This window comes from Chrysochloris asiatica, unplaced genomic scaffold (assembly GCF_000296735.1).
Source record: "Chrysochloris asiatica unplaced genomic scaffold, ChrAsi1.0 scaffold00423, whole genome shotgun sequence".
Taxonomy (NCBI): Eukaryota; Metazoa; Chordata; class Mammalia; order Afrosoricida; family Chrysochloridae; genus Chrysochloris; species Chrysochloris asiatica.
Window position 1 is genome coordinate 1,279,928 of NW_006408941.1, and position 19,320 is coordinate 1,299,247.

The 19,320-nt window shown below is 44.5% G+C and overlaps 1 protein-coding gene across 2 annotated transcripts in view; it reads left to right on the forward strand.

The window, feature by feature from the left end:
- The window catches only part of PIGU (phosphatidylinositol glycan anchor biosynthesis, class U), a 152,321-nt gene that overhangs the window by 121,333 nt on the left and 11,668 nt on the right, over positions 1-19,320 (forward strand). For both annotated transcript variants that reach the window (XM_006876878.1, XM_006876879.1), the window contains 3 exons: positions 930-1,073; positions 4,020-4,144; positions 11,200-11,342. In XM_006876878.1, coding sequence (XP_006876940.1) covers positions 930-1,073; positions 4,020-4,144; positions 11,200-11,342 — 412 coding nt within the window. The remainder of the gene's footprint in view (positions 1-929; positions 1,074-4,019; positions 4,145-11,199; positions 11,343-19,320) is intronic.

Here is a 19,320-nt window from a genome sequence, read left to right on the forward strand (position 1 = left end):
ATAAATGTTAAATATATGTTTATATGTTAAATATAAATTCCATTTCATGCTCTGCCTTGAATAGGAGTTTGTAATGGCTGATGAAGACCTTTGCCTGTCTTACTGCTGGACAGTTTATCTCATTTCACACAAAAGCAAATACCATTACAACAAGAGGCAAAGACTTACCTTGAGAGAAGGCCTTGGTCAGTGAACCATTGCCCATCTATCCCTTTCCATGCCCAGTTGGTTGTCTTTGTTTTAAATTGTGAGTTGAGATCAATTTGAATGTAAACTTTTAGAAGAGTCAGAATTTCACCCAGTTTTGGTCTGATTTAGCCAAACAAAATGTTTTCCAGTTCAACTCTAAATTTTTCATATGAGGGTGTTAAGTGCCTTTGAGTCGGTTCCAGCATATGAGGATGGACCCTGGAAATGGTAGCCAGAACTTTCTGATGGTTCCTCAGGCCCCTGGCAGTCTCATTGAAGTCTCAGAAATGCAGTCTTCTGGCTTCTGTTGTGGGGCTATGTAACAAGGACAATGAAGAGCAGGGTCTTTGAGCTTGTTCCTCTAGGCAGGTCTTTGGAATAACCAAAATAGATATTTATTTAAAACCCACTCCTTTTCTGTTAAAGTACTGGGTATGTCTCCTGATTTTAAACTTATATGTCTTGTGTGGTAAAAGGATTGATTCATTTCAGAGCTTTAATGCATGATGCAGAGATAGGGACACATTAATATTTTTGGCAGGGTTATCATTCTCTGCCTCTTGGTTTTGTTAATTGCTCGTGTTCAGGGTACCCAGAGAGTTTTTTGCATTATGACCTCTGTAGGGGTAAAGTCATCCTTGGTTGGCCAACAGTGACCAAAGTCTTCAGGAGAAAATAAGGTCAAAGCAGACTATTTATAACTTTATTTTCTTTTTTCTCTCCCTTTGTTTTAATTTCAGACTTTCTGTTCCAGATCTCACTCCAAACATTGGTCTTTTCTGGTACTTCTTTGCAGAGATGTTTGAGCACTTCAGTCTTTTCTTTGTATGCGTGTTTCAGATCAACGTCTTCTTCTACACCATTCCCTTAGCCATAAAACTAAAGTAAGTGATGGGACCTGCTACTTGCTTTGTGCACAGAGTTTTCATCCTTACCCTCAGTAGCCTTTCCAGGTCCCCTTCAAACTGGGACCATGTCATCAGGTTCATATAGCTTTGCCCAAGGAACCTTGCTCTCATTCACCTCAGGTACCATGGCTACCAATAGAGAGTCCCACGAGTTCAGGCTGCAGAGAAGGTGCATTGGGACCCAGACATTTTCCTTGGTCTCCCTGTGAGGCACTTGAATCCACACTGCGTTGGTTCTGCTGCTGATGCCTCAGTTTGGTCAGATTGACTGTTTTGACAAGAGTTGGGAATGGGGGATGACTTTGAAAATAATAGATCTGGATGGGTGTTGTCAATCAGCTCAGAGAGTTTGCCCGAGGGACATCAGGATGCATTAATTGGGAGACTGACCATTTGCAGCTCTCTCTAATCTTCTGATCAATTTCCCCCAGAAGGGTTTGTTTTCAGCGCTCTCTCCTGCAGTGAAAGAGCTAGTGTGTGAGCACTGCTCTGTCCCCGGTGACTTTCTAGGCTCTCTGTAAATGTAGTCCAGCAACTCTTAGAGGTAGGAATTTATATTATTATCAGCTTCCCCATTTTGTAGTTGAGGAAACAGATGCTCAGAGAGGAAATTATTTTCCCAGTGTCATACACCAGTAAGCGGTGGAGTTGGTATTCACACCCAGCTGTGTCTGGCTCCAGAATTTATGCTTATTCTCCTTACTCCTTGCCAACTCCTGACAGAGATCAGACTGTAGTAGCCTTACTAAAGGCTTCTATTCTCCTCGCTTTAGAGAAGAGGAAATAGGCTCAAACTAGATACAGATGTGCCTGGGTAGTCCAGAGAACCTGGAGAAAAGTTGGGTTTAGATTTCAAGAGCTTCACTCCTCTGCTCTAACCCTTCTGCCATTCTGTATGACCAATGCATATCATTCCTGTTTTGGAAAAGCCCTGACCTGATGCTAATTTCCTGTGAAACAGCTATGGCCTGGAAGCTGATAGAAAACCACCTTTCCCTGGTCTGACAGCACTTAGAACTCTAGCAGCCTCGCCCAGCACAGCTCTCTGGTTATCTGTGGTCTACCTTCCCTAGACTGAGAGAAGCAGGGACCTGAGAGTACCGCTCCTCATGGCTTTTCTTGGTGTGTGACAAGTCACAGGAAACACTTGGGTAGACAATCACAACACTGTACAGGGATCCCCCAGGCCAAAGGTTACGAAGAGAATGCTGGCACTTGTACCTGAATATGAAACTCCACCTAAACTCTGCAGCCCCAGTGTGTTCCAGTGCTAGCTTTGTGGGAACAGGGACCTGAGGCCGCCTCTGCCCCTATCTAGAGTCACTTTCTGTAGAAATGATACTGCTGTTACCTAAAAAGCCCAGATCCCATGATTTGGCTTTACAAAGATATTGAGGATGTTCACTGAGCTAGCTGGACAATTCTGACAGGCTGCTTATAGGATAGTATGACTGACAAGCTGGAGTGTTTAGGGTGTGTACATGTTTGTCTCTACATCTCAGATTTACATCCATTGAGTCACTCTGATCTTTGACCGGAAGAGTAGAATGTCATTAACCTCTGAAGAAAACTCATGAGCTGGGCATCCAGGGACTATGCAGAAGAAGGCCATACATGTGTATGTGTTTTAGGTGTAGCTGAGGGGGGTCCTAGGTTTGACCTCTTCCTGTTTCCCTTCAGTACTTGGTCAGAGCTCGGGGGTGGACAGTGGAGATTGAGTCCTCCTGACCACCTTCCCTGGAATGGAGCTTTGAGTATAGTAAGCATGCAGGAGAACAATATTGGTGGCAGTTAGGAGCTTACTAACATCCTTCATCAACTCACTTAATTTCTCAGAGCCTCAATTTCCTCATCTGAAAAGCATAGGTGATGGTATTACGTACTTTGAGGGGTAGTTGAGGTGTTGTGAGGATCACCTGGGATGATTCAAGTAAAGAGCCTAATAGAACATGTTATTGTTGTGAAGTATTGTGGAGTTGGTTCTCATTCATAGAGACCCTGTGTAGGATTTCCAAGGAGTGGCTGGTGAGTTTGAATGGCCAGATTTTGGGGGTTAGCAGTCCAGTGCGTATCCTACAGCACTACTCTAGGACTTTACAATACCAGCACAGAACTTAGTACAGAATAAAGGCTCATAAAATAGTAACCATTGCTACTACTTACTACTAGTTTGTTGTTGTTAAGTGCCACTGACTCATAGCAACCCTGCATAGGGTTTCCGAGGAGTAGCTGGTGGGTTTGAACTGTCAACCTTGTGAATAGCAGTCCAATGCGTATCTTACAGCACCACACCAGGACTCCTAGTTCTAGTTTAAGGTAACAAAATTCCACATCCAACCCTTAAGAGCTGAAAAGCTGCATACATCTATCTCTCTGTTGTCTTTCTGGAAAGGTACTCATCAGCACTAAGGGCTGCAGATCTTACTAACCATATTGTCAGAGCAGAAAGCATCAGCAAGGAAGTACTTCCTGTCCTGTGTCCAGCTGTCTGAGGGGCCTCTGGAGGGGGAGGCTGCCTAATGACTCTAACAAGTGGACTTTTAGGCCGAATAATAGGATCACTGATTTCATTTGTTTTCTTCCCGGGTGGCTCATAGGGGAAGGCCTGGAGCTGGTGTGGGGGCAAGGGGGGCCGGGGGAGAGGGTGGAGGGTGGGGCAGGGGGAGGTGTTGATGAGAAATGTCTCTGCAGGCTGTATGTAGCTTTGTGGAGCCCTCCTCACCACCTCTGGGCATCCCTGGGTCCCTGCAGTGTTTTACTCTGCCCCTGAAGTCTGGCACCTTCCTGTGAGTAGCAGAGAGAAGCCCATCTTAAAGTCCCCTAGGAAGAGTTTTGGGGTTTGGGGGATGGGGTAAGATGTCTCTGGGATGGCTTGGTCCCTGACTGATTTCTGTCTGTCTGTCTTCCCCTGCTTTGCCCTAGGGAGCACCCCATCTTCTTCATGTTCATCCAGATTGCAGTCATCTCTATCTTCAAGTCCTATCCAACAGTTGGGGATGTGGCACTCTACATGGCCTTCTTCCCCGTGTGGAACCATCTCTACAGATGTGAGTATGCCGGCCTCTAACCCTCTGCTGCTGAGAGTCTTGTGTCAGCCTGGCCCCTGCATGAGGCAGCCAGGGGAAAGGACTCGCTAGGCATTTACTGGCATCTGCTATGCTAGCAGCACCTGAGGCACAGTGTCTACCCCTTAGGTGCTTATGGGCCAGTGGTGAGCGTAAAAAATCACTACTGTTTCTTCAGCACTTGCTGTGTGGTTCAGTCCATTTTCTCTTCTCCCCAGTCTTATAAGGAAAGTACTTCCATTGCACATGAGATAAGGAAAGGGAGAAGAGCCCACTTGTTCACAGTCACATGACTAGTAAGTGGAAGGACTAGGACTGGAATCCAGATTCATGAGCCTCTAGCCAATAGACTCCTGGTGTGGTACTGTAGTTTAAGCACTGGACTACAAACCACAAAGTTGGTGGTTCAAACACACCAGCTGCTCCTCAGACGTTCTGTACAGGGTTAGAATTGACTCGACGGCACTTAACAACAATAAGCTTATAAAGTAGCTGCAAGTGACTGAGGAGCTGAATTTAACATTTTATTCAACTTTAAGTAAATTTAAAAATCCACATGTGTTAAGTGCCTTGGAGTCAGTTTCAAGTCATAGTGATCCTATATAGGGTTTCCAAGGCTTTAAATCTTTTGCTCAAACCACCAACATTGTGGTTTGCTGTTCAGTGCTTATGCTGTAAAGCTACCATGCTCCTATTGTTGGGGATAGTGTAACTCTAAACCTTGGAAATGCAACTCTAGACCCCAACACTGCACCCAGCGGTTCTGAGAAGACAGACAACACTAGGCTTCCTGCTCACTGTGAATACCCCCTTGCAGCTGTAGCTACCTCTTCCTCAGAAGATGGCTTAGCAGTGATCTGGCTGTGCTCTAGGGTCCCCACCACCACCACCACCTCCGTGTTTCCCTTAGAGGCTCTTTGTACTCTGGTGGAGGTTCTTTTCAATGGCTCTGGGTTCCCTTAGGGTAGGAATCATGCCTCTGTGTTCCCAGCACTCAGGATTACCCTGACACACAGAAAGAACTTGGCAGATGTTTGTGGAATGGGTTTTAAGCCCTCCGTGATAAAGAGGCAGTGTCAATGAGCCCACACTTGATTCTCCACCTTAAAATGAGGAGGGAAGTTACTGAGCTTCTCCTTGCTTACTGCAGGTGCATAACAAGGTGTCAAGAATGAACACAGGCCTTCAGACTTCAAAGGAAGGCTCTGTTGTTTTGGGAGTGTCTAGGTGTCAACCAGGAAGTGAAACTGACCAGGGGCCAGCAAGAAACTTACCTATAAAAGTGAGCCACTGAACAGAAGGTAAACAGCTGGCTGGGACTGCCAAGCCAAGGCTGCTCTTACAGGTGGTGGCCTGGTGAGGCAGTGTCCAGTCTAGCTTGACTGTGAAGAGGAAATGGCATTTGCTGCTTGTGACGCCCTCATTGCACAGGCAAGAACCACCCAGTCCAGCAGGCCCAGACTCAGTTGTGGCTGGTCCCTCAGTAGAGTAGCCAGTATGTGAGCACAACCTTAGTTTGCAACAGGATGGGTTTCAAGAACATTGATCTCGTTTTCTAGAATGGTTTTTCCTTAGTTCACCTACCCCACCTAGGGCACTCTTTCCCTCAGGTTAATATCTCTCATACCATATTGCTGAACACAGTCTGGAGCCAGACTGACTTGAGTCAGAATCCTGACTTTCCCATGACTGTGTGTCAATCGAGATATCACTTTAGCCTCTCAGCCTCAGTTTTTTCATTTGCCAAATGGGGAGAATATCTTTCCTGGGTGTTTTGTATTTGAGAAAGAATATGAGTCCTAATGTAGCACTGTTAGATAAGCACTGGTCTGCTGACCACAAGGTTGGCGGTTCAAACCCATTAGGTGCTCCTTGGAAACTCTGTCCAGGTCACTGTGACTCAGCACCGACTCCATGGCACTTAACTACAACAACAGCAACGTGTGTAAATAGCAGCACTGTGTTCATTATTAGGAGTAATTACACAGGAGGATCAAAGCTTCAGGTTTCGTAGCTGTCAGAGTCATTGGAATAAACATATTTTTAAAACTAGAAATAAGCCATTTTATGTCATTAGGGCACAGAGAATAACAATGGAGTTTCCAGAACTCTGGATGATATAAAAACACTTTTACTGGCTGACTAGACAAGAAGTTTGCAGGTTCTGCTTACTTGAGGTTCCACCAGAGGCAGGGGATACATCATGCTTGGAGTCCCTGTTTGGAGTATGACAGCATGAGGAATGTCTTCAGCCCTGGTCCTTTGAACCTATGAGTGGAGACTTGGTTGAGTTGTTGTTAAGTGCCTTTGATTGTTAAGTTAAGTTGGTTCCAACTCATAGCAGCCTTATATAGGGTTTCCAAGGAGCGGCTTGTGAGCTTGAACCTCTGTCCTTGAGGTTCAAACCAACCTTGCAGTCCAGCACATTAACTCCCAACACCACAGAATTTTAATGTGGCCAGGGATTCAGATTAAAATGAGTTGCCAGTGTTAACATGTCTGGTCTCACATTTACCATCCTGCTGACCTCAACTGGTCAGTGGGGAGGAGAAGAGGAAATGGGAATCCTTTAATAAGGATTCTGGTGCTTGGGACCAGACATGACCACACATTAGGGAACAGCCTGTTGGCAGAGCAGTGCCAGCCTACACTGGTTCAGCAGAAAGAGCCAATTACCAAAGGACTGGATTTGGGGGATTATGTTTTGTTTTCCTTTTACTATTATATAGAAATTGAAGAATATTGATTTTAAAAATGCATATATATTATAAAGAATGGCAGTGTAATTAATTCCCATGTACTTAGCATCTAAGTTAAGAAAGGGAACATCACCATGGCCTTTGAAGCTCCCAGAATTCCTCTTTGCAGCCTCCGTTTTCTGGAACTGGATTCTTTAAACACTACATTATTTCTGAATTCCTAAAGCTCAGAAAGAAAGTGACTTGCCTAATGTCCCACTGTTTGTCATAGTGGAGCTAGAGATTAGATGAACCATCCAGTGGGTGAAGTGGGGAATCTGATTCCTACTGGCCTAGCAGGTCTAATGAAGGGTGAACCTTTTGGTCTGGTTAGACCCTGGACATCTCTGACATCTTCTGGTGCCTGGAACAAGCTGTCCTGTGCCTCAGGTCCCCAGCTCCATCTGCTCTGGCATATAGCTTTAATCCTTTGGCCTGTCACCCAGCAGGAGTGAGTAGTGTGGGCTTCCTGCTCACTGTGAATACCCCCTTGCAGCTGTAGCTACCTCTTCCTCAGAAGATGGCTTAGCAGTGATCTGGCTGTGCTCTAGGGTCCCCACCACCACCACCACACACACACACATGGGAATTGCCTTTATTGCTCATGGTGGTTGTACTTGGAGCTGCATGAAAACCTCTCTCAGTTTCTTTGTACTTGGTCACTTTCTTGTCACTCCATCTGAAATCCAGAGTGGCTAGAGGCAGAGAGCAATGACTGTCAGGTCAGAAGAGTTTAATTTTAGGAATAGTGGGTAACTTTTTCAGCAAAATAATTTCTGGGAGTGAAAAAAAATCTGAAAATGTAGATAGTGATGTTGGAGAGTAGAAATGGTAAATAGCTTTGTTTTCATTTTCGGTTGTAACATTATTTAATCATTATCACCATTATTATTATTAGTGTAAACATCCCTATTCTCTGAAGTGAAGTGTTAGTCCTAGGAGTAGAGGAAAAGGCACCCCTGGGAGGTCTCAAGAAGGTGTGAATCACGGTTCTGACCTCTTAGCTTTGAAAGCCCAGAATTGTCCAAATTTCAGGTTTGAAAAGAGGTCCTTGGAAGCCCTCCAGGTCAGTGTTTCCACATGTGATTTCACAGATCACTAAAATTCAAAACACATCTGGAGGGATGACAGAGTTGCCAACTGTTTATTATACTGAAGACATTTTGTGCCAAACCAGTCAAATACTAGCCATTCATCTGCATTTCACAAAAAAAAGCACTTTTTAACCTTAGCAGCAAAGAGACACCTACCATTTCACAGTAAAGAATGAGCCTTAAGTTGAAAGCATGCAGCTTTAAAAAGACCTATGAACTCCCATGTGTTTAGTATTTACCCTTGGACACAGCTCAGTGCAATCTGTTGTGTACTGGTAGGGCCATCCCACCAGCTGTTCACAGGCCTGACCGCATATTGGAGTCAACTGGAAAGCTTTGCGCCCCTCCTCAAGAGATTCTAATTTTTTGGGTCTGGGCAGAGCCCAGGCAACTGTGTTTTTTAAAAAAAAACTCTCCAGGCAATTCCATTGTGCAGCGAGTTGTTTGGGAACTACTGCTTGCTCCAGACCAGGGGTGGGGAATCTTTTTTTCCGCTGAAATTTCTAACACCATTTGCGTGCCATACAAAATTATCAACTTATAAAAAAGCCTGCTATATTTGCTCAAACATTTAATTTACCCCTAATGTGATGGCTGGAACTTCAGTTGCCTTGGCAGGGCCAGATCAAATGACTTGGTCTGGCTGGATATTGGTTCCCCACCCCTGCTCTAGAGGTTCTGATTTGATTGGCTCTGGGTGGGGCCCAGGCATGTGTATTTTTTTTTTCAACCAGAAATGAGAATCATGTTTGTAATCCAGACTCCTATTTGATCCAGAGTCCTCTGTCTAGTCTTTCTGCTAAGCAGTTGTACAGCTGAGACAGTCAGGTCTAAAATCTTGGATAGCTCTGACTTTTGGAGAAGAGAGTCCCTGTTGAGGAAGGAAACTTTCATTCATTATGTGCCTGCTTTGTGGTTGTTGTTGTTGTTGTTAAGTGCCGTCGAGTTGGTTCCGACCCATAGCGACCCTGTACAGGGTTTCTGAGGGTGTAAATCTTTACGGGAGTAGAAAGCCTCACTTTGTGGTAGTCTTTTAAAAAAATAATTTGCTTTAAAATTATAAAGTATTAAAAAGGAAATAAAAACAGTAATCTTTCTGTCAGCCCTTATTGAATTAAAAAGGGAATTTAAAAAAAAAAAAAAAAGAGCAGCAGATGGGTAGATCAGTAGCACCTGCAAAGATGTCCATACCCTAATTCCCAGAACCTGTGAATATAGTTGGTACCTTAAATGGGAAAATGGGCTATATGTGAAAGAGCTTGAGATGAGGCAAGTTATCCTAGATTATTTGGGTGGTCCATTATAATCACAAGGGTCCTTAAAAGTGCAATAGGGAGGCAGAAGAAGTCAGAGTGATGGGATGTTCAAAGGACTCAACCCAACATTGATGACCTTGAAGACATAGGAAGGGGGATCACCATCCAAGGAATGCAGGCAGCCTCTGTTGTTATTGGTAAGTGCGGTCTAGTTGGTTCCGACTCATAGTGACCCTGTATAGAGTTTCTGAGACCGTACATCTTTATGGAGGCAGAAAGCTTCATGTTTCTCCTGCAGAGTTACTGGTGGGCGCCAATCACTTAGATGCTGGTCAAGGCAAGGAAGCAGATTCTCTCCTGAAGTCTCTGGAAAGAACGCAGCCCTGGAGATATGTTGGTTTTAGCTTTCTGAAACCCATGTTGGACTCTGGCTTCCAGAACTGTGGGATAATAGACTGTATCAAATATGGTTTTTCTGTTTTTAAGACTTTTATTGATGTAATATATTGATGTAATATATTGTGTTTAAGGAGCTCTGGTACCATAGTGGTTATGAATCGGGTTGCTAACCTCAATCAAAGTTAGCAGTTTGAAACTACTAGCTGTTCCATGGGAGAAAGATGAGGCTTTCTGCTCCCGTAAAGATTTACAGCCGCGGAAACCCTGTATAGGGTCGCTATAAGTCGAAACCGACTCCATGGCATATAACAACAACATTATTTAAGCCAGTAAATTTGTTAATTTCTTTTGGTAATTTGCTGCACAATTTATAGATTAATTTATTAGCAATTGAAAACGAATACATACAGTTAATATACCTGTGCCAGGTTTTTCATATATTTTCTTGTTTAATCCTTGTATTAGGTAGGCATTTTAGCCTAGTTTTAGAGATAGGGAAACAGGCTCTCTGAGAAACTTGCTTTTAAGTGATGTTGTTAAGTGCCTTGGAGTCGATCCCGACCCATAGCAACCTTGTATAGGCTTTCCAAGGAGCAGCTGGTGAGTTTGAACCACCGACCTTGCAGTTCAAATGGCTTTGCAGTGTGGCGCATTAACCCGAGTAGGGATTTTAATTGAGGTGTCTTTCAGGCCACCATGCTGCCTAACCGTCCTGGTGTACCTAAACTGCTTGCTCATAGCATCATTCTAGTGCAGCAGGTCCTTCTGAGGCCTCGGAGAGAGTGTTTGCCCTGGTAGAATTCAGTATTCCCTTTTGGGCTGGAGGGGTTATGTCAGAGAGGGAGGATATAAAAAAAGATTTTAAAATCATCTAAGGAAGGCTGAGAGATATTTGAAGTGCAAGGCAGGGGAACTTGAGATAAGGAGAATAAAATACATGTTCCTCAGACCTGGGGCTGGCACAGTAATGACCCACTATGATGTTCTATGGGAGTCCTGATATGGCACTGTAGGATAAGCAGTAAACTACTAACTGCAGGGTCAGCAGTTCAACCATACCAGCCTACACAGGGTCACAATGAGTCCGAACCAGTGCAGTGGCACTTAACAATAATATGGTGCTCTAGTCTCTGTGGATTAATTCTGTGGTTCCCATTCATGATTGGGATGGCCAGACAGCACGCTGCTTGGGGAGAGGGGAGTTATTACTCTTGGACACTCTAAAGTTGGAGGGGAGGGGCAGTGTCTCACTGAAACACCTTTGCAGTGAGTAGAGGCATTCCCAGCACTGCTAGCTGCAGCTGGTCTTGGCCAACTTATCCTATAGTGGGAGGTACAGAATTGAAATGTCAGATCCACTCCACCTGTGGCCATGGAGAGCCACTGATCCAGCGATCTGAGGTTTGTTTGCCTTTTGCTGTCCCAGTGCTATGGTGGTGGGAGGTCTTGCCTTTAAGCTACATGAAGTTGTCCTATGGGGGTCATCAGAGCCAGGAGAAAGGCCTAAAGAGAGTTGGCATCAGGCTAACTGTGACCATATGTTTTTGCAGTTCTGCGAAACATCTTTGTCCTCACCTGTGTCATTATCGTCTGCTCCCTACTCTTTCCCGTTCTGTGGCACCTCTGGATTTATGCAGGAAGTGCCAACTCGAACTTCTATTATGCCATCACACTGACGTTCAACGTTGGACAGGTAAGAGATGAGGGTGGCATGGGGACAGGGATTCATTTTGTAGCCCCAGGCATTCCCTGAAAGCCACCATGGGTTCTGCATATTAGAGGACATGAATGAGGAACAGTTCTCCCCTCAAATAGATCACAGTCCAGTAGAGATGAGGTGGTATGAGCAGTGGAACACCGAACCTGGTTAATACTTAATGAATTCTCACAACAGTTATGTGAGATGGTGTCATTTCTGTTTTATACCTGGGGACCTGAAGCTCACAGTGGTTGTGTCTTGCCCAAGGTCATGGGAGAAGCCAAGAAACAGATTCACATCAGGCTTGGTTTCTGAGCCCACCCTAGTGTGCTTGGTGGCCACAGTGAGTGCACTAACTGAGGGTATGGCAAGGAGAGGCTTCCCATACTCTGGCTGGGGTAGCAAAGGCAGGTGAGAAATGGTGTCGTTATTGGATATATCTGGAGCTTAGGTCAGACATAGTGGGAGGATATATCTGCAGCTAACCTTGGAGGTAAGAGCTTCCCTGGGAATTATCCACTGGCATTATTAGTTTCTCCAGCTATCCCTGCTTCTCATCCAGATATAGTCAAAGGAGCAAGGAGGTTGGAGTTCCCCTCTGACCAGGAAAGCCTCTCCCTTGGCTCCATATAACAGTGGTTCTCCAGCATCAGAATCACCAGGAGGAGCTTGTTAAAAATGCAGATTCCTTGATCCCATGTGCAGAGATACTGATTGATTCTATGTGGAAGATGGGGTCAGCAATTTGTATTTTTAACAGGTTCTCTCAGAGATTCTGTTGCAAGTGGTCTAGCAAATCTCATGTGGAGACATGCTTCCTTGTCTGAGGTTCCTTAGCCCACCATGCTGCTTTCTTTCACATCAGGCTCTGTCCTCATGATCAAGGTCTAGTGAACATCAGTTGTACTGTTTCCCATTTCAATTACCATTACCAGAGTCAGGAATTTCCTGTGCTTAATGGACTGGATGGAGTCCTGGTGTGGTGCTGTGGGTTAATGCATCAGACTGCAAAATCGGTGGTTCAAGCTCACCAGCTGCTCCTTGGAAACCCTGTACAGAATTGGGTCAGAATTGACTCTATGGGACTTAACAACAACAACAATGGACTGGATGAGAAGCAGGGATAGCTGGAGAAACTAATAATGCCAGTGGCTACTCCCCAGGGAGACTCTTGCCTCCCAGGTTAGCTGCAGGGAAGGAGAAAGGAAGTTGGCTTTTCAGATGAGTGAGGGCACTGATAGTCCCTGGCACGGACATCCCTGTGGAATTAATGTCCAGCCCAGCCATTGATTTTGGTTTATGAACAGTAGGAAGAGAAGTGGGTGGGGCCAGGCCAGAGGGCCTATTCTACCTGTCCTCTGGTGCTGATAGGTAGTGAATGCTCAGCATCTCCTACCTCGGTCCCATGCAGACAGAAGTCCTCAGAGTTCCACTTAGAACCTGAAAGGACTCCAGAAGGTTGCTCTGACTGTTTTGTCTTGTTAGAATACCTCTCCTTTTTTCTTTGACAATAATGACTGGGATGTGAAGCCATTAGGCCTAGCCATGGGCTTCTGGTGAGGTTGGCAAGCTCCACCTAGTAAGTCTACAGTCTGTTGTCATGTCATGAGGGTCAAGTTTTGGTCAGGAAATATAGTTGCAGTGATTATGAAGCATTAATGGAACTTGCCAGATAATAGTCCTTCCCCTGAAGCTGCCCTTTATTAGAGAGCGCACTCTGTGAATAGCTGGGTGCGTTGTATTAGGTGCTGCTGAAGGCAGGAGAAGCCGAGCTGTTGGAAAAGAGGATTGAGATTGGGATGGGAACCAAAGGCCAGGATAAGTGGCCAAGCTTTGGAGAAAAATGGAGCAGAAGCCTTAGAATTTCTTTTACTGTTTATATAAATTTTTATTTAAAAAATTTGTTTTTAATCATACAAGTAATATGTGAATTCATAACTTTGGGGGCAAAGAATTTAAACAATAGAAGAATATAGAATTAAAGTGATTGCCTGAGCCCCCATCCCGCCCACCACATGGCAGATCTGCTTACATCTTTGCAGACTTTGTCCATCCATTGACAGACAGCTATAAATACATCCTGGGGTGGCGCTGTAAGATCAGCACTGGGCTGCTACTTGTAAGGTTGGCAGTTCAAACCCACCAGTTGCTCCTTGGAAACCCTATCTAAGGTCTCTGTGAATCAGAACTGACTCGACAGCACTTAATGCAACAGCAAGAGAAATACATCATGTTTTTTTTTTTTGCTAAGTGCAGAAATACATCATGTTTTTTTTTTTTTGCTAAGTACTGTTGAATTGGTTCTGACTCATAAAGACCCTATATCAGGTTTCTGAGGCTGTAAATCCTTACTAGGAACAGAAGGCCTCATCTTTCTCCCTCTGAGTGACTGGTGGACTCAAACTGCTGACCTTGTGGCTAGCAGTCCAGTGCTTATCTTACAAAGCCACCACGTTTCTCAAATACATCGTTGTTGTTAAGTGCCATCGAGAAGGTTCCGACCCATAGCGACCCTGTATGGGATTTCTAAGGAGTAGCTGGTGAGCTTGAACCACCAACCTTGCAGTTCAAATGGCTTTGCAGTCTGGCGCATTAACCCACAGCACCACACCAGGACTCCAAATATATCATAGGCATACATAAAGAACTTTTGTGTTTGTATAAATAAATCACAACCTATGCCTTGACTTCTGTTTTTCACTTAATATTATCTTGAGAGAATATTTTAATGACTCCATGATATTTCATGACTAGGATATACTGCGATTTATTGGACTATATCCAATTGATGGGATATTGAGTTTGCCTCTGTTTATTTCCATGCTATAAATGGAAGAAACTTGTGTACCCCTCCACATATTTTGTACTTCCATCTCAGTTTTTTCTTAGGATAGATTCCAAGAGGTAGGATTTGCTGGGTCAGAAGGCATATGCATTTTATGTTTTGGCAGATATTGCCAACTTGTCCTGTAAATAAGTTGTGCCAAGTTATTGGCCTCCTAGCAATGGCCCTGGTATGGCGCTATGGGTTAGTGTGCTAGATAGCAAAGTCAGGTTGATCTGCAAGGTTGGCAGTTCAACCTCACCAGCTGTTCCTTAGAAACCCTATGTAGGATTGCTGTGGGTCGGAACTGACGCTATGGCATTTAACAACAATAGCAGTGGTCTAAGTACCCTGTAAGCCATCAGTTTGTTCAGGCATCTTGCCCACTTTGTGTCATCGGCTTTGTGACTCTGAGCCAGACAACTTTGTTGAGTCAAATCTTCCAGACTGTTGGCTTTGGGCCTTGCTGCTTCTACCTGACCTTAAGGGGATGTGTGTCCAATGGGAGTATTTACTCAGCAAGACCGTCACTCAAATCGTATCACTGACCTAAGAGAGGAGAACTCCTCATTGTGAGGGTTATGCTGATCCTGCCCTCAGGAGCCACAGGGTACAAATATGGGAAATTTAGAATTTTGTTATGTTTTCATTGTTAGGTGTCACTGAATTCCAACTCATAGCAACCCCAGCCATTGCCAGGTCCTGCACCATCCCCACAATCATTGCTGTTTGAGCTCATTACTGCAGCCACTCTGTCAGTCCATCTTATTGAGGGTCTTCCTCTTTTCTTGGCTGATCCTCTCCTTTGCTAAGAATGATGCCCTTCTCCAGGGAATGGTCCCTCCTAACATGTCCAAAGTACATAAGGTGATGTTTTGACAGCTGGGGAAAAGCTGCCTCCTTAAAGTAGAGTCGACCTTAGTGTTGTGGATTAGAATTTTAGTAAGAGTTAAATGTCACCTCCTCAAGAGGCCTTCCATGATGTTCCCCTGCTCCACTTCTCTCTAGTCCATTTGTTCGCTTCTTAGTACTTATCAACTTTACAATTTTATATTATTTGCTTCATTCTCTGACTGCCTGCCCCACTAGCCTGTGAGCTTCATGAAGACAGAGATCATGCCTGTCTAACCTATCACAGGGTCCTAAGTACCAGATCAGTTGTTGGCGCAGAGCAGTTACCTAGCAAATATTTGTTGAGTGAATGTATGTACAAAAATAGCCAGGGACAGTATCATATGATTAATGGCCAAATGTGCAGGGGATAATTGCAGGTGGAATCTAGAGGGGAATGAGATCACCTAGCTCGTTTGAGTGGCCTTATAGGATGGGTCGGAGGTAGGAGCTGAGTCAAGATTGAGATGGGTAGCAGAACATACTAGGAAGGGGTCAGGGCAGCACAAAATCACCCCCTGGTACCTCTGTCCCCCCCTTCCTTCAGTCTCTGCTAGAACCTGGTCTCTGTGACTAGTGAAGCCCCTGCATGCCCTTAGCAGTCAAAGCCTTGCCCTTGCTTCAGTCTCAGTTACAGTCAGTGCTTCCACTACTATGATGGCAGTCGGAGAGGTGTCTCCACAGTCCCACTGTGGGGACAGCTTCCCCCAGCCCTTCCACCTGAAAAGTGCTCTGTAGTCACCTTGTTCTCATTTTCCCTTCTGAGAGCAGGCCAGATCAGCACTGTCCTAGAAACCAGATGACTGTGGATTTCAATTAGGTGTCCAGTCTGGATCATCATTGCTCACTCAGGAGCTGGGAGCTGGAACACAGACGTCTTGGCATCTTGGCTTGTAGAATTTTTTTCTAAGTCCTGCTCTGTTTTAGTTGGTCAGCACCATACCTTAATTATAGAACAAATTATTTATAGATTATTAGTTACACCAGCAGGTAAACCAGTGACTCAAGCACATCTTTTCCCCTGGCGGTCACTAAGTATTTTTCAGCATGTGGCATGGACCATTTATTTGCTAATTATAATTGAGTCAGAAACTAGGAAATAAAAACAGTAAACCCTTCAAAAATGTGTGTGTGTGTGGTGTACGAGTATTTGTCTATAAACTTTTCTGTTTTTCCATAAACTGTCTGAAACCCCCTCCTGTGTGTATGAGAGATGGGTATATTTGTGTGAGAACTAGAGCGTCAGAGAATGAGAGAACATGCAAGCTACTGAGAGAGACTGAGATCGCTTAACTGAAGTCCTCTTATACTTCCTCACTGTTGATGCCCTTGACAATTGGTTGAACTTCTCTGGGTTGAAGTTTTCCATCTTTAAAATGAGACTGAAATGTCACCTCATAGAGTATCAAGGAGATTGGACACAAATGTGCATGTCTTATTGCCATCATTCATATGTTGACATGGGAATAGTGAGAGCAATATCTTCTTCTGAGACCCAAATATGTTTTTAGAGAAACATCCTTTCTCATAAACCTAGGAAAGGAACACCAGTCTCCTCCACTATTTATTTATTTTTTTAAAAAAACCCTTTTCTGTTGAGGCTCAGTGACCAGCAGAAGCAAAATATTGATCAAGGATTATATATTAACAAAAAGGAAATTTTTCACACTTAACTTTTTTGAAGAGCAGTGTGAAATGTCCTACTCACCCTAATTCAACTTTAAAACAGGGACTGTAAGGAAATCTCCCAAAATTGTAATTACTACTAATTATGAGAGTTTAATAGCAGCCAGGCCCATGTAATCCCTTTAATTTTTCTGGATCACATGCTTGTGTGGTCTTTCAGATCTTTCCCTGTGCATTTATGTATACTCATATGCTCCTGCAGAAAAGGTATTTTGTGTGTGTTTTATTGGCATCATGCTAAAAGTATGACTTTTTTGCCCTTTTAGCAAAGCATCTTGGCATTCTTTACTTGTTTGTATAGAGAGAGGCATCTTGTTTAAGGACCCTTTATGTAACCACCACCCTACTGGAAGCTCTTTAAATTGTTTCCCTTTGTTGTTTTAAACAGTCAACCGCATGGCTTACTTGAGTTTATAAAACAAATTCGTTTTCCTTTCAACATTTCATACACATTTTGTTTCATAACATTAGTTGTAATTCCTTTAATGTAACAGAATTCTTCCTGCTTCCTCCCTGGGTTCCCCATTTTTGTTTGTCCTTCTTTCCTGCCTTAAGAGCTTTGGTTTTGGGCAAATGCTGTCCATTTGGAGTCATTATGGTTGATAACTCTGAGAAAAACATTCCTCCCGAGCGTTATTGTTCCCTTTATAGGCTTGTCATTTGGCTGAAAGATGATCTGTGGGGCATGGGTTCAGTTCCAGATTTGAAGGGTGTCTAAGGGCCACAGTCTTGGGTCCTACCAGCTTTTATTAGACCAGTAAGTCTGGTCTTTTTTATGATTTTGACTTTTGTTCTATATTTTGTACTGACTCAGTCCAGGCCCTTCTGTAGTCCCAATCAGAGCAGTTGGTAGTGGTGTCTGTCTGTGCACCATCTAGTTCAGGTCTAAGGATAATGGAAGCTTTGGTTCACATGGTCCATTAGAACTTTGGACTAATTGTTTCCTTGTGTCTTTGATTTCTTCACTGGCAGCTTCTTAACAACCTTTTGAAGGAGGCACTATTGTTATCATTTCATGATACAAATGAGGAAACTGAAGCTTGGGACTCACTAGTCACAAAGCGAGGGTACATTTACTCACGGTCTTGATTATAATTCCTTTTAGTGACTCTGAGTTCCATAGGGCAGACCTTGTGTTGATTTCCTTCCCGGCTGTATCCCAATACCATGAGTAGGCAGTGACTACATATTGATGAATGAATAGAATTGAGCTGGAATCATCAGAAACCACATTTTATTACCTGTGATTAAATAAAGTTTTATATACACCCTGCCTGTCATTCCCAATCTCCGTTTTGGTCAGAGCTGGGCTTTGTGGCAGGCCCTGCTGGATTCCTAAGAAGTCTGAGCTAGAGTCCCCTTCCCCTGTTATCCCAGTAACTGATCCTGAGACCCCCCCCCCACTCTTATCTGTGTTTGCAATCAAAACAGACTCCATGTCTGTACTCCCTCTGCTCTTGCAAGTGAGTGTGGACCACCCTTCCAGAAGCTACTGCTCCATCACTGTGAGGGACCAATCAATGCCTACCCCCTCCTTATGCCTCAGACTCTCTACATGCTGGACTGGTTGGTCCTTGACAACTCTGTTTTCCATTTTCATGCAGGCCTGAGGCCTACCATCAACTTTCTGGTGTGTTGGGCTTCCCGGGACTCACTTATTCTTTCCAGCATGTATGAAACCATAGTCCTGTCTCCTGGAATTGCCTCATTTGACCTGACTGTGTTATTCTGGGGAATGAGACCAATGAGAACATGTTTGGGGACATGTTGGGCAGATCATGATGGCTGTGGGCCATTTCAGGAGTATGCCCAGGGATTGTGTGTGATCTGGCATCAAGGTCCTGGGGTATGTGCCGGAAGATTTCTTCCTGTAGAGTCAAGCTGCCTGTGGCCTGGGCTGGAACTCTTGTCTTCTCCAGTTGGGTGTACGTGTCTACTTTGGTTTCCTCAACTGGCAGCGTTTTGTTAAGGTCTTAGTTCATCCCTCTCCCCCATCTTCAAACCTGTAACTCAGTGCTCAGCTCCCAAAGCTTGTCTCTCATAGGCCCTCCCCAGCTTCCACAGTACTGACAAAAAGCCCTCAGCTAAGCACAGGGAGCCAACGCCAGAAGCCAACGCCTGGGTTTTGGGAGCCTGTGCTCCAAGACTCAATATCAGCTATCCTGGCTGAGATCTAATTGACTTATTTGCAAATATTCATTATGTACCTCCTAGGCGTCCCAGTGCGGTGCTGTAGGATAAACACAGGACTGCTAACTCCAAGCTTGGGGATTCAAACCCACCAGCCATCCTTGGAAACCCTATGCAGGGTCGCTATGAGTCAGAACTGACTTGATGGCATTTAACAACAGGGGTGAATGATGGACTTCTGGTATGGCGCTGTGGGATCTGCACTGGACTGCAAGCCACAAGGTCGCCAGTTCAAGCCCACCAGCTGCTTCTCAGAAACCAGTTGCTATGAGTCGGAACCAACTTGATAATAGTTAACAAAAACAACTGTGAGGGTGAATGAGACATAGCCCTGCTTCCCAGGAACCCACAGTCTGTGGGAGGGACAGGGAAGTGGTGTGT